This window comes from Cucurbita moschata, unplaced genomic scaffold (assembly GCF_002738365.1).
Source record: "Cucurbita moschata cultivar Rifu unplaced genomic scaffold, Cmos_1.0 Cmo_Scf00093, whole genome shotgun sequence".
In the NCBI taxonomy this organism is placed as follows: domain Eukaryota; kingdom Viridiplantae; phylum Streptophyta; class Magnoliopsida; order Cucurbitales; family Cucurbitaceae; genus Cucurbita; species Cucurbita moschata.
The window spans coordinates 364990-380367 of record NW_019268609.1 but is presented as its reverse complement, the minus strand read 5'-3'; the positions used below and the strand labels follow the sequence as shown (position 1 = coordinate 380367).

General features: G+C 35.6%; 1 protein-coding gene across 3 annotated transcripts; it reads left to right on the top strand.

Moving 5' to 3' along the window:
• The first annotated feature begins 6108 nt into the window (after positions 1-6108).
• LOC111439411 (SPX and EXS domain-containing protein 1) lies at positions 6109-15150 on the top strand. 3 transcript variants are annotated; one of them, XM_023077115.1, is made up of 14 exons: positions 6109-6321; positions 7771-7836; positions 7935-8077; positions 8963-9001; positions 9079-9171; positions 9271-9387; positions 9505-9600; positions 10063-10176; positions 10831-10884; positions 11216-11263; positions 11603-11753; positions 12954-13119; positions 13565-13634; positions 14655-15150. In XM_023077115.1, exons 3-14 carry the CDS (start codon positions 8027-8029, stop codon positions 14910-14912), a joined length of 1257 nt encoding a protein of 418 aa, XP_022932883.1. In that variant the 5' UTR covers positions 6109-6321; positions 7771-7836; positions 7935-8026; the 3' UTR covers positions 14913-15150. The 3 variants fall into 3 exon arrangements, with proteins under 3 accessions (XP_022932883.1, XP_022932881.1, XP_022932882.1); XM_023077113.1 differs by having other exon boundaries at positions 7701-7836; XM_023077114.1 differs by lacking the exon at positions 6109-6321 and adding an exon at positions 6710-6862 and having other exon boundaries at positions 7701-7836.
• The last annotated feature ends 228 nt before the right edge of the window (positions 15151-15378 follow it).

Sequence of the window (15378 nt, the reverse complement as noted above, 5' to 3'; positions counted from 1 at the left end):
GCATGTACAGTAGGAGAGAATTACAGAGAATAGAAAGTATATATTCAAAGCTCTACCAGACGGGATATATATAGTTCAGTTTACTATATATAGCTTTACCAGATTTAACCATCTACTATATATAGATATTTACTATATATAGTTTTACCAGATTTAACCATCTACTATATATAGCTATTTATCATATATAGCTTTACCGGATATAGCTTTACCAAATATAGCTTTACTAGATATAACCGTTGACCAAGCTATAAATAAGTAGCAGGCTCCATAACCTAACAGATGGAAGAGTGCCCTATTAACTTTGGATACCAAGTACCTCTTTGTCAGTTGAGTCTTTCAATTCTCTTTTCTTTCCTGTAAAGTTCAGGTCAGGCAGGGAATAGAAGTTCAGGTTCAGGAGCGAAGCTGCTTTACCTCCTGAAAGAAGAATCGGCCTCTCTCTCTCTCTCCAACTAACTCGTCTTCTTCCGTAACCTTATTCCCGGAGCTACTTCTCCTTTATTTACAGTTCAGGGAAAGAAAACAGGTTACGGAGTTCTTGATCATTAATAGGAGTAAGTAGGGAGAGGAAAGACTCTCGATTCATTCTGGTTTTGGAGAAGGAATCTTTCATTTGATTCTCCAATGATTAAGTTCCTAGTAAATTCATTCAATCCTGAACCTTCACCTCTATTCCTTGACGAGAATGAAAGAAGAAGGGAGAATCAAATTAAAGACCTGAAAGTGTTGAAAGTCAAGCCGAAACTCAAGAAGAATTAGACAGAACTACTTTACGAACCTTCTTTCACTTGGTAAAGCAGCTGAGCGGCTTGTAACAAAAGAACCTGACTTATCCCCACCTGCAAGCGCATCCTCTGGGAATCAAGTTCTATCACTATCATTTCCGTTTCAGTCTCGGGTTACGTTATACCCCTGAACTTCAAGTAGAGGTCTTAGGGCGCGAACTGAACGAACCTTCACTCAACTCACTGTAAAGACTGAAAATTAATATTTTCTTATCTTTTCTTAACTTACAAACTTATTTCAAGCTTCTCTTCTCATAACCTTCCCATTACTTTTGATTTTCATTTTCCTTTTGCTTCATTTGGACTCCAAACTTCTATTTATATAAGTATTATTGTATAACTATTTTGTCGGTAGAGGATACATTTTGCAAGAGGCTTAGTCGATGGCTATTATGTTTGAGATCTAACTATTCGAAATAAATCTCATTAGCTTTTCTAGTGTTGTTTCTTTTTCCATAATTTTATTTTTGATAAAAGAATCACTTCCACCTATTTGTAAGTTTCTTTTTTAGAACATCAAATCTTCCTACCTTCCTATATTCCTATATTGTGGAACTTTAGTTGAAATTTCAAATGCATCATCATCTATTTTGGTTGATGTAGGTGTGCAAGAGTTTGAAGACATGTATTGTGTCATATTATTTGTCAAGTAAGAATCTTGGTCATTGATACGACCTATAACTTGTTACGAAGTATCATAGCGAATTTCTTTCTTTATATTTCGCAACTCATTTGTTGTATTTACTACCATGCTTTATGTTTTTGGGTAAGACAATGCAGAGCTGCCCTAGTTGTGACAAGTAATAGTAACCATCCCTCAGTTGCAGTACTTAATTCTTGCTTTAATCCTCATTCTAAATCGAAAAGGCACATGTCCATCAACATGCTTTTATCAAATTTTGGTCACCTCATTCTTAGTTTGGAGTGGCTTGTCCATATACTACAAGAAATTGTCATTTTAATTAATTCATTTATAGATGTTTGTATGTTAGGTACATTGTTGGAGATGTTATGACCTCTGTGCTGCCAATAAATTTAAAATCTCTCTTGTTTTGTTTTGGACTGATAGTGCTTACCGCTACTTTGGTTACTTGTGATATAGTGAGTCTATTAAGTAAGGCTCAATATCACTCAAAGGTATGATTAATCTCTTACTTAATGTGGGCGAAGGGGCCAATTTTGGCGAGAAGGGCAGCTGAAAGAGTCGCCACATTAGGCGAAGGAGCCAATTTTGGTGAGAAGGGCAGTGACGACTTGGTTGGCGAAGAGGCTATGCGACGCCCATATTCCAAAGAAATCTCTGCAGAAAGTCGATAGGTTTCTCGAGATTCTGTATATTTTCGATGGAAACACTTATGAGGATTATGAGGTTAAGGTTTCTATGGAGGATGAAGGGTTGATTGGGAAGAAAATGAGAGAGTCTATGCTGACTAAGGGGAAACCGATTGTGTTGGAGAAGGTGAGGTTGTATGTACAGAGTATGACGAAAGGTGATTTGAGGGTCAATAGGGTGGAGCCGAATAGTAATCAATCGGCTCCGCTTACGGCAGCCATGGCGACTGCCCTTGCGGCGTCAAAGCCAGCAGTGGTGGTGGAGAAGAATAGTAGAGGATTCATAAGCCATTGAAAAGAAGGATTGTGGTTGTTAAACCGAAAGGGCTCTGATAAAAGAAGGATTGGGGTTGTTAAACCGAAAGGACTCTGATACCATGAGAATGTTTGTTTAGTCCACCACACCTGATGTGAAAGTTGTTTATTTATAATAAAATAAATTACCAGGATATGAAAATACTAATAAATGGAAAGATACCCATGATAAGAGCAAATATCTAGATATTTGTCTTATAATATAATATCAAATATGATATATATGATAAAGTATAATTTAGTACTAAATATCATTAACAATAATATAATAGGTCATGAAATTTTGAGTATTTAGATTTGCTTTTGTTATTTCCAATAGTACGGCTCGGTAACGGATCGCTTCTTACAAAGCACGCCTTGTTCATTCTGCTCGCAACAATCCAATGACTTCTCCAAGTAAAAAATCATTAGACATTCCATCTTTTGAAACCAACACTTATGATATTATTTGACGTACAATAATTTCGATGACACATGCAGGGGACGACAGGGAATGCATCATGATAAATCAAACAATTCTTCCAACAAACTAACAATAGAGTAACTTACTTGTTTGACCTTAGTAGGAGTCCCTAAATGTTTTAAAGTTGGTCCGAGATTGTCCTTAAAACTTCCATTGAACTTAGTTTAGCTTAAAAGTATTGAATACTCCCATTTTTTAGCTAAAAAAATATTTTAATTTGAGTAAATAAAAGTCTTTCTAACCTCAAATGCCTTTAATAAGGTCAAAAATGATTTCGGGAGGGTAAAAAAATGTATATTGAGATGTCTAAGTCACCAAGCCGAGTGTGAGCCGAGGGTATGGGATCAAGCTAACAACGGAGCCGAACTCTCACTACATGTGCGTGGAATGTAACTGGCTGACTCGGGTTAGCCCGTGCGAGTCTCGGGTCGCATTAGCGAGGCAAACGGGGTAGCACGTCTTGGGGGCATGGGATGTGTGTACACCACTTGGTTATGGGTCACCTGAGCTGGATCCAATCCTTTTCCCTCTCTTCTCAGATCCGTCCTTCCACGATCACGCACATGATCCGGCAGCCATTAGATTTCTGACCACTTGCACAACAGCTAAACATTATCCAAAATTGGTGTAAGACATTCACATTCTTCCCATCCAATCCTTGAAATATGATAATGACACAACAAAGAAAGGAAAAGGAACCAAGTTGAACTTACCTCTTGCGAGTTCGACATTTTTCCAACGCCGAGCAAAAGCACAAATATTTGGATTGTAATGACCCTAGATTTCTACTTGACCTACAATCGACTACTGTATACGTATTATAGACGTTTTATGCAGAAACACTTCATTCAAAACTTTATCATAAGGATTTATAATTTTTCTACCCGGTCATTAAATAAAATAAAAAAATTTGAAACAACATAAAAATGCCCTATTCTAACCTATATGCTACGAAATTAAATGCATACTAACTTGTAGTCTACGAAATTTAAATTGCAAACGACCTTATGCATGTGTCATGATCTCCTTAAGCCATATAGGAGAACCTTGCCTTTACCTAGAAAAATAAGAGTAGCACATGATTTGAGTATTTTGGCTTCAGTAAGTGACCTATTATTCTGGTTAAATGAAAAGATATACAATATGAGTGGAACCTATCATATCAATCTATATTCATTAGGCGGCTATCCTAAACGGGTAATTGGATGTGTATTTACTGTTTTACACACGATCCATACGTGCGGGTATGGACCCACTAGTCGGTTGGGCCCCTTTTTTGTCAGGTGAGCATTCTCTGGAGCTGTTGATGCCAGACACCCATTAGGAATAGCGACCGTCTCAACATTATAATAAATATAATGATCTTTTCCTTGTCTCGTAGTGTACGCGTTCGTACCATCGTAAAAAGAAGAAAGGGTATCCCCCGATGCATGAACATACAATGATGCATGAGGTTCTGACATTTTTTCTTTCATTATCATGTATAAAAATCCTTCTTCCACTTTCCTTTGTATCATATCATTTTATCATAACTTTTCAAGCCTATATCGGGATTGTGCATTATGCTAATACATCATATTGCATATCAATTAAATCATATATCTCATCATGTCAAACATATGTCATAACATAAACATGTGACAAATCTCCAAGGAAGTGGATGAGTGTTGAAATCCCAACTATTTATGAGACCAATGCATTACTATTGCTAATGATGACATCCAATAGGGTTCAGACTTTACCCGAAGTAACACGTGTAAGCTTATGAATGCAACAACCGACCCCTACTAGAATGATGATGTGCTTTTTTCACTATCTTAGGTAAACCTAGAAAAAATTCCATGGCATAACCTTTGAATCCATTGAACCTTTTGGTACCCCATAGGATCATTAGCCAGTGGTTTGGACATATCCTTTAACAGCTCTCCACCTAACCTATCAACTTCATGAACTTAACTAATCTGGGATTCACTCACGGTGCATCAACAATTTAATGTAAAATCCAAATTAAGGACGAGACAAACAATCTCATGTTCCTTTGATAAATATGAGGTGGGATGCTAACCTTTTGAGATTACCTTAAAACTTTACTAAACTTCATATCTCATTAAACACATCTTTATACTAAAGCTGAGGCCAACCAGTTCCTAAACTTCATAAAACTACTCTCATAGTCTCATTGTAACTATGAGTTATGCTTGTGTGAATTGACTGAGTCAAACTCGAAACATTCGAATAAACCTTTTACATCACCAAAGCAAGGAACTTACAGTTTTAGGTCTCTAAACAACGGTAGACCAACTACAAAATATTATGCTTTAACCTTTGAACTCAAAGATTTCCCCTCGTCCATGCGGAAAAATATTAAATATTAAATATTAAATAAATATATCAATTATTTAAAAAAATTTAAATTTCAGTTTGAAATTACTTATCAGATATAAAATCTTTCTAAATTTTTAAATTTTTTTGTCTTGTAAATAGGTAAATTTTTAAAAATAAAGTAAAAATTAAATTGACCAACTCTCAAGGTAACTTTTAATTTTATTAACCTACCGTAATAAATTCTGTGACAAAAAATTGTTACTTCCCTTCTTTAGAAATTAATGATTAGGAAAAAAATAAAAAAGGAAGTTCAGAAATGGACGCTATCTAGAAGTCGTTATTTATTTATTGAATTAATAAAAATACTCTTAAATTTTGTCATAGTTGACCATCAGCCTGTTCAATCAACACTGATTTACACTTATCTACTTACCAAAGCTTACCGCTACGGATACTAACCTGCACCATCAACACTAATTCATACTCCATTTGTTAGGGAGAGATTTCCATGCTCGTCCACACCTTTGAGACTTAAATAAAATGTATTTGTTAGGGAAAAGTTTCTACACCATTGTAAAAAATGTTTTGTTCTGCCCTTAATTGACGTGAGACCTCATAATCCAGACTCTTGGGTGTCAGCGTCCATGATGGTACACCGCTCGGTGTCTAGCTATGACTGTACGTTTGAATTTTGTAAAAAAATTTAAGTGTAATAAAAATTTAGTAAAAAATTTGGTTATTTATTATTATTATTATTTTTTTGAAAGTTTATGTTACTATTAAATTTTTTAACAGTTTTTTTTAATAATATATATTTGAATTAAAAAAAGAAGTATTTTTAGTAATTTAATCTTTATAATTTGTTGGAAGGACGTTCTGTTCAGTGCAATCGACGTTTTCCCTTCTGCTTCATCCTTACTCAAAGCCCACAAAACAGGAGAAAAAAAAAAAAAAGAAAAGGAGTACGAACGTCGCTAATCGCCTCCAACCCTTTGCGCCAGATTTGGTGGGGGGCGATCCAGCGGATTCTAAAAGGCTTGCATTTTGTCGACTTAATTCCTTCAAATCAAAACAGTCGCACCCATTGAATCTTTCGCCGTAAGTCTCTTCGGATCTGATTCAACCCCATTAGTCTGTTTTTGTTAATTTCTCTTCGCTTGTGAATTTTTAAGTCGTACGTGATGAGGTTTCTTAAATTTTTGAGTTGGGTGTAGATCTGTGATGCTTAGTTCTTCATATTTTGTTATGGGTATTGCTGGATCGAAGGCTTTATTTAGTTTTTACCTCTAAATTTTGTTAATCTTGATGAAGATAATGCCTCGGTTGAGTTTTGCTAGTCGCCGTGCAATCCGAGATCAGTCAACCATATGGATTAGTTGTGCTTAGATAGGAAAATTGGGATTGAGTGAGTTCTTTAAAGTGTTTTGAGAGCTCTGTTTATGTAATCTGTGGAAGACTTGTAGTAGAATGATAATTTGTTCTTCAGATCTGCTGCCGGCCCTCCTCTTCTGAGCTGAGCCCCAATTTCATGCCCCAGCTCACGAATCTGGGGCATTTCTTCTTCAAATCCCATAGTTCTTTCCTTGTTCTTTTGGACATTCTTCATCAGACGCCAAATTTCTTAAGTCATGTCTCAGAGGCAAGAGCTTACTCCCTCCTATATCTATCAGTCACGTTTCAAAGCTTCCCCAATCTCTATTTCTAGCTTGTGCTCTGTTTTTTGTTTGATTTTTTTTTTTCACTTGTACCAAAACTCGCTTGGATATGCGTAAGGCCTTTGTAACATCATTGATTCGTAACGTTTGAAACACAAAAAACAGTAGGGAATGAGAGTAATAGATATTATGTAAGACATTATTCACTCAATTGAAACTAAAAATCAAAGAAAAAAGAGGGTGTATTTGCTTTCTTTGCTGATCAATAATTAGTTCATGTTTGAGGCTGGCCTCTAAGTCGGGTCATTAGTTTGATCGTCATAAAGAGAAACATTGGTAAAACCATACTTGAATTCTTTGAGTTATATTTGTGTGCATTTAGATTTTTATGTGCTGTAATCCAGTTTATGCATAGTATTGTCACTATCATTTTGTTTTATTATCTCTTATTTTGATATAAGGTGGAAGATGTTTATGATTATATTACTTGAAACAAACAGGTTTTGTATGATTGTTGGAGTTCTAACTTGTACGAGATATTTGTTTATAGTTTTAAATTTGTGAAAATTGAAGTGAATGAGGGTCAACCCTAAAGTAATATCTTGCTAGTTTTTTTGTGTATTGGAAACAAAGCCAACGACCCAACCGAACCTGCAAATATAGATTGTTTGGGCTAGGTTATAAAAAAAATCAATCAAACCGAATCTAACCCACGAACATCCTTTTAAGTGTATGGTTCAAGAACTCACCGGTGTTAGGGAGAGATTTCATCCGTTGCTTTCTTAGGATCTCTCATATATGTGCGTAAGTTCATAATTTCAGGTTATTGACAAAGATTTAGCGGTGAAAATAACTTCTACACTTTCCGTTTAATCTATGTTTGGAAATGCAGTGGCAGTTCCTGCCAATAGTCCTCATTTAAGAAAGTCTGGAAGCAGACCTGTAGTATCTGATTTGGGTATGCCTCTTTCAATTCCTTTCGGTTTGTTTTTTACGATTCTTGTCAGTCATTTCTTTTGTAGGGTCTAATACATCAGTGATGCTTTCTTTCTGCAGAATATTTGTCTGGTACTGAGACAGGAAATGGTGTGGACGAAACTCCCTTGCATTCAAGGGAGGCAGATGATTTGAAGAGTACCATATTAACAATGAATCCTACAGCCATAGTTCCATCTCCTATTTTGTTATGGAGATTCAAGGTTTGAGCCTTTTCTGCCTCCTTTATTCATGCATAATATTTATGTTATTTTTCTAACAAAAAAGATTTCTACATTAAGCTTCTTATGCTATGTTCTCATAAGAATTTCTCCTTTTGAAGAGAACTTAGTTTTAGATGCCATAGTTAAAAATATATCCACCCTGTCTGGATTATGATCTTGGATGCAGTGGGAAACAACAAATTGGTTTCGAATAATGGTGCCAATTTCCAAGTAATCCATTTTTAGAAATTGATCAATATTTTCGTGAATTCGACTAATCTATTCTATGATTCATTAAAGAGTGGCTAAGGAAGAAATTTATGTTTTTCTTCAAGTCCTTCATAGACTAATCTGTTATAACCAAGTGTGTATAGGACATTCATCTCCATTGTTTGGTGCTTAAGGTGCCTGTTATCTTCCCTAAGTTCGAAAGGTTTCAACCCGACCATCACATTTGTGGGCTCAAAAATAAAAAATTAAAGAAAATAAAAAAAAAATCCATTATCTGGGGGATCTGCTCAATAACCCCCAGGACTTCCAATATATATATATTGAAGTAAATTATTTTTTATATAAAATTTTAGAAGAATAAAGAGAGTTTTCTAAGAGATTGAAGAGAGGTAGAGAGGAGAGTTTCAATGGATAGGGGAAGGAAAAAGGGAAAAGTATTCAAGGATGAAGACACATTGTTTTGTATCAATAATAGTCCTTTTTAATAAAAAGATTGCTAAAAAAATGGGATTAAATTTTGTTAATATGAGCATAGAAGTTTGAACGTTGAATAAGAAATGTGCCTTCCTTGATCTTCTTTTGTTGCTCTTTTATTTATTTTCATTTATTTTCAATACCTTTCTGTTTAGAATACTAATTCAGATTAATGTCCAGGTTTTCTTGTTCATCTTATGGGGTTTATTTTGTTGCAAGGTTAGTTCTATTTGATCGTTTATAGTTCTATTAGATGAGTTGATTTGATGCGCTGACATGGTATTGTTGGAATACAGATTGGCTGGGATTCTGTTATGAGAATGAGTGTAGACTTGCGAGACCTATTTCTCTACGAGGCATTTCTGTATTATAATCCTCTTCTTTTGGTGGTGAGTGAATTTCTCCTTTATAAATGCCTTTTAATTATGTTTTTGACTATTATCATTGTTATCTTTATACTTACCGACCGTTTAGTTTTGGCACTGCAGACTATGATGGTTTGGTTCTGGGGAATTAACTTATGGGTTTTTTCCCAATCGAACATTAATCATGCAAAAATATTTGAACTTGATCAGAATCATCTTACACACCGAGAAATTTGGAAGGTAAAAAGTCTTTATTATGCATTTTCTTGACCAATCAAAATCATTCTCGAAGCGATTATATATTTTTCCCAATTATAATCTGCTATTTATACACTTTGTACTAAATTTCTTTTGCAGTGTGCCACATGGATGACTATTGTTGTCCCCACGAGCATGACAGCGTACCTCTATCTTTATTCTCACGGGGAAGTATCACTAGCTGCATCACAACCAGTGTAATAGACGCCCCCTCTTTTATTAGTAATTAATGAATATTATAATTTTTTGGAAATGCAATTAAGTTCTTTGTTTCCTTGGAGACGTTAGAATTGGCCTTTTGCAAGTTCTGTTGTTTGATGGTTTGTTGCTTGCCAAAGTTATATATAATTATGACATGGTTAACATACTAACTTAGATAAGATACTCACTTTGATATGGTTTTATAATGTTGCCACTTTATGTCTCCCTAGTCTGTGATGAATTTGAGCTTCTTTAGGTAATGTGCTTGTTGCATGTAAATATTCATCATGGTTAGCTCCATGAATACTTCTTCATAGAGTGGGGCATTAGCACACTTTAGATTATCATTTGTATCTTGTTTTTTCCTTACTATGTGTAGATTTCATATTGCTATCTTTTTATGGTTACTTATCTGGAGATGAAATGACATTAAAAGTTCATGTACCTTTCATGCAGGTTCTCTTATATGTCGCTGTTGTGATGATTTTGGTTTTCCCTTTTGAAATATTTTACTTGTCATCTCGATATTTCTTATTAAGGACTCTTTGGCGAATAGTTTTCCCGTTGCAGGTAAGTTCTTTTGATCAAGTATGTTAAAAATTAAAGTTGGTGTTTAATGTTAGGAAAAGCTGACAGTATACAAATTTTTTACGCAAATAAATGCCTGTAAAATATGTTTCATCGGTTCAAGATGTTTGTGTTGTTGAAATGGATTTACTATCTTCCATAATTTTATGCTCAAGTAACTATCACATGCATTCTTGTCTAAAATTGTTCCATGATCTTAAACATTGTTATATTACTTATGTTTTATTTTAAATGATTCAATAGTGCATAACATCTAACTAGTATTCATGATTGTCAAGGACTAGAATAATAATATTTTCACATGGCTGCATATTAGTGGCAAAACCTATGGATATATTGAAAATTTTGATCCTTCAACCTTAAAACCTATGGTATTTCTTTCATTTCTGGTGCAGATTGGTATTGAAAATTTTCATTTTTTTTTTACAATGAGAAATGAATATTATTGACAGTTGTAAAGAAATGAATTCACACATCTCTACTTCGTTCGATCACTATAAGATTTCATAATGTTGTTTTTCAGTTTCAGCTCAGCCTTGTGGATTTCATAATGTTCTTTTCCTCTTATAGTACATGAATTGTTGGATTTAGTCTGCTATGGCTGGCTGTCAATTCGTTAATATTTGTTCAATGCAGGCAATTACGTTTGCTGACTTTTTCGTAGCTGATATACTGACGTCAATGTCAAAGGTTTGTATCCTGCTGCTCTTTTACGAAAAAATTTCCGAGATACGTTGTCAGCTTCTAATAGTGGTAGTACCACAGAGGCGACTTAATGCAAAAAGATTTCTCTGCGCTTGTGTATAAGACCTATTTAACCAAAATGAGAACGAGCATTATCCATTGTCTTGAATCATAGTGTAAGGTGTAAATGTCAAACGTATCTACTAGCCCTAATAATTTCCTGCTTCATCTTTTTGGGAATTTATAATTAGAAACTGTTTTCTGAATCGTTTTTGTTTACAAACGTATTATCGTGTTATACTTACATGACATGGTTATAACACTGATTTGGCTGCAGGTGTTTTCTGATTTGGAAAGATCAGTGTGTCGAATGATTCACCGACAGGTTGGTTTTCTTCTTTTGTCTTAAGTTTAAATATTCTCACATCGGTTGGGGAGGAGAACGAAACACTCTTTATAAGGGTGTGGAAACCTTTCCCTAGCATATGTGTTTTGAAGATCTTGGTGGAAGCCCGAAAGGGAAAGCCTAAAGAGGACAATATCTGCTAGTGGTGGGCTTGAGCCGGTTTTTAGTTTTTAGTTTTGTTTTGTTTTGTTCAAAATGTTGAATTGTTGATAACATTCCTACACTTGTCAAACTGGTGGAAGATTAAGAGATTATGCTATTATGTTCCAAGTAGTGACACTTTTTCTTTATATGTTTGTATTTATTAAACTTATTCAGGTTGCCACCATTGCATGGTTCGAAGCTGATTCCGTCTGTGGAAGTCACTCTGTTGCGATCCCCGTGGTTCTTGTTTTGCCTTATCTTTTTCGTTTGTTCCAATGTCTCCGACAATACAAGGACACAGGAGAAAAAACAACACTTTTGAATGGTGAGTTCTAATGGTTCTTGTTCCCTGTCTCTATCAAAATTGGTAAAGTCTTAATTAGTTTTTCCAAAACCCTGGGAAAGAGTGAGGAAACAACCTAAATCAAGAAGAGAATGATTACGGGAAAATCGTGTGAAAGGGAGTCCTTGAAGGAGCGTAAGCTGTGTAACATATCACAAAAGCTTTTTGTGGTTCTATTTACCTTGAAAGAATCTTTGATTACTTTCATAATCAAAGGATCGTCGAAAATAAACAATTTCATTGGATTGATTGGTTTGAATCATCTAGGTTTAACGTTTCTCTTTCGTTTTTTCTCTTTATCCCTTGGATTTTCTTTATAAGATATTTGTTTGAATTGAAAGCATTTATATTTCCTTAATTTTGTTTTTTCATTTTTCTTTCACTCCCTTTTAGGAGTTTGTATCTTTTGAACATTTCATATCTTTAATGAACAATTTTGTTTTTTGTTAAAAAAAAAAACTTCCTTGTAACGACCCAGATCCACCGCTATCAAATATTGTCCTCTTTGAGCTTTCCCTTTCAGGCTTCCCCTTAGCTTTAAAACGCGTCTGCTAGGGGAACGTTTCCACACCCTTAAAAGGGTGCTTTGTTCTCCTCCTCAACCAATGTGGGACATCACAATCCACCGCCCTTTAGGGCCCAGCATTCTCGCTGACACTCTTTCCTTCTTCTAATTGATGTGGGACCCCTGCCAAATTCACCCCCTTTTGGGGCCCAGCGTCCTTACTGGCACATTGCCTCGTGTCTACCCTCCTTCGGGGAACAACCTCCTCGTTGGCACATGGTCTGGTGTCTGGCTCTGATACCATTTGTAATGACCCAGATCTACCGCTAGCAGATATTGTCCTTTGGACTTTCACTTTCGGGCTTTCCCTCAAGGCTTTAAAACGCGTTTGTTAAGGGAAGGTTTCCACACCCTTATAAAGGTGTTTTGTTCTCCTCCCCAACCAATGTGGGACATCACTACCTAAAATTTTTGAGACCCATTAATTTCTCCAGATGACACCTAATAAACAGTTACAACTCTAAAATTTTTCCTGCTTTTTCCCCTTTTGTTTTGTTGTAATAATTCAAGGATAATCTTGTGTTTATTCTGTTTGTATGTTATATCTATGATCCTTGCTTTATAATTGTTGTTGTCTTGATGCTATAATAGTAACTCTAATTTGGTCATCGTTGCAGCTCTAAAATATTCAACAGCAGTACCGGTCATTTTTCTTTCTGCCCTTAAATACCATGTCTTCCCTGATAGATGGACCAACTTTTATCGGCCCCTTTGGCTGCTGTCTAGTGTTCTAAACTCTTCATACTCATTTTACTGGGATGTCAAACGAGATTGGGACTTGAGGTATGCTAGTTTTATATTATATTATTCGTTTCATCTTAAAGAAAGAACAGAAGGTATTAATTCAAGGAGTACAAAAAGGGTGGAAGACGAGACCACGTCCCTCTTTTTTCGTCTTACATAATTTTTCATGGAGCAAGTATTCATTCTATGTTTGCTTTTCTCTTATCATTGGGTGTCTGGTTGAAAATGGTCAGGATGGATGGGGGAAACTTTGCATTGTTATAATCCATGTTGAAAATGCACAATCATGTAGATGCAGGATTACATGAGCATAAATTAATTGAAGTAGTTCATTGTGCCGTCAAGATGAGTCAACTAAATCTTGTACATATTTTATGAGGTTTTATGTGCTTGTATGTTTACTCCTTCAAGTGTCTGGAGAAATTGTAGCTTGCGTGGTCTTATGATTTGTTGACATATGGTTTTATTTATATCTAAATGACAGCACTTTCACTCGGATTTTCAAGTTCAACCGACCGCACTTCTTCTCGCATCTCCTGTATGGGCGGAAATGGGTAATGTTCTTGATTCATAGACTTGAATTGTTTCAACAAGTTAGCCACCATATTCTATCCAGTTGGTTTTCTAATGAGATCAAATCCTTGTTGATTTAACATGAGAATAAATGGCTGCATAAACCCGTACTTGGAAACTCGGTATTTCTCGACTTTGGAGCTCTATGTTAATGACCTTCATTGTTGGTCACTTGGCTAAGGAATTATTCAGATTTCTTTTCAGTCTACTTTCTAGCTTTGTTTCCTAGTTTTAGGCTTTTTAATGACTTTGAATGTGAGATCTTTGGTAGATTTTTAAAACTAGAAAGAAAAGGTCATTTTAGAACCCATGAATTCTCTACAATCGGTATCCCTGTTCACATATTTGGTCCCTTATTGTTGTATTTTTATAGTTTGTTTCACTAGTTCTTCGAACCTCTTTGTCTGTACTCTGCACACTCTTTTTTCCCCCATACAATTTGTGAGATGGTATGTCGGTTGGGGAGGAGAACGAAGCATTCTTTATAAGGGTGTGGAAACCTCTTCCTAGCAGAAACGTTTTAAAATTTTTTTTTAGAGGAAACCCAAAGGAAAAAGCCCAAAGAGACAATATTTATTAATGGTGGGCTTGGACTGTTACAAATGACATCAGAGCTAGACACTGGGCGAGGTGCCAGTGAGAAGGTGTGGTAGCAAGGATGCTAGTTCTTGAAGGGGGGTGGATTGGAGGTCCCACATCGATTGGAGAAGGGAAAGAGTGCCAGCGACAACGTTGGACCTCGAAGGGGGTGGATTGTGAGGTCCAACATCAGCTGGGGAGGTTTATAAGGGCGTGGAAACCTCTTCCTAGTGGATGCTTTTTTAGAAATTGTAAGGAGAAATCTGAAAAAAAAGCTCAAAGAGGTCAATATCTGCTAATGGTTGACCTATGTTCGATTTTTTGCATTTTGTTTTTAGATATTATGAACAGCACGTGATTATGAAAAATCTTTTGGTACAGCCAATGGAAGGATCATCATACTAGTCTATGGTTTTCTACAGGTATACATCTGGGTGCTGGGAAGTAATCTGATATTGCGGTGTACATGGACGTATAAGTTATCGGCTCATCTTCGCCACAATTACCTTACGGTGTTCACTATCACGGCGTTAGAGATCTTCCGAAGATTCCAGTGGATTTTCTTCCGAGTCGAAAACGAGTGGAACAAGATGAACTCAAAGACGAACATACAAATTACGTCGAGTAATCTCCCAACCGAAGAAGACAAGTTACTTAACTCCAGTAACCATAGTGTTTAAAATTGTTGAGTGGCAATTGATTTTTGCATTATTGAGGCATATGGTAGGTGTATGGTATTATGTGGATGAATGCCATTTGTTTTGTTTTGTTTTGAATAATTGTTGTCATTAATCTTATGAGAAGGGTCTCTTTGCCATCACAGATGGATTAGCCTTTTAATGTCTTAATGGCACCTCTATGGATACCCCCTCATTTTTTAAGGTTTCAAAACTAGTAAATTTGAACTTTTATTTCTATGAGTTGATTTGAGAGATTTATTCATTATTAAATGTGGCCTCGTGGTTAAAAGATGCCTCAAAGCGGTTTATTCTACTCTTCAAGATGCTCAAGATTAACCCCTTAGGCTAGTATGAACTCGAGGTACTTTTGTGCCTAAAACTCTGATCAATGCTAACGATTCTAGAGTGTTTGGACTACTGAAAGCATTTTGACTTAGGTTAACATATAAATCTCTCTAGCTCTGGC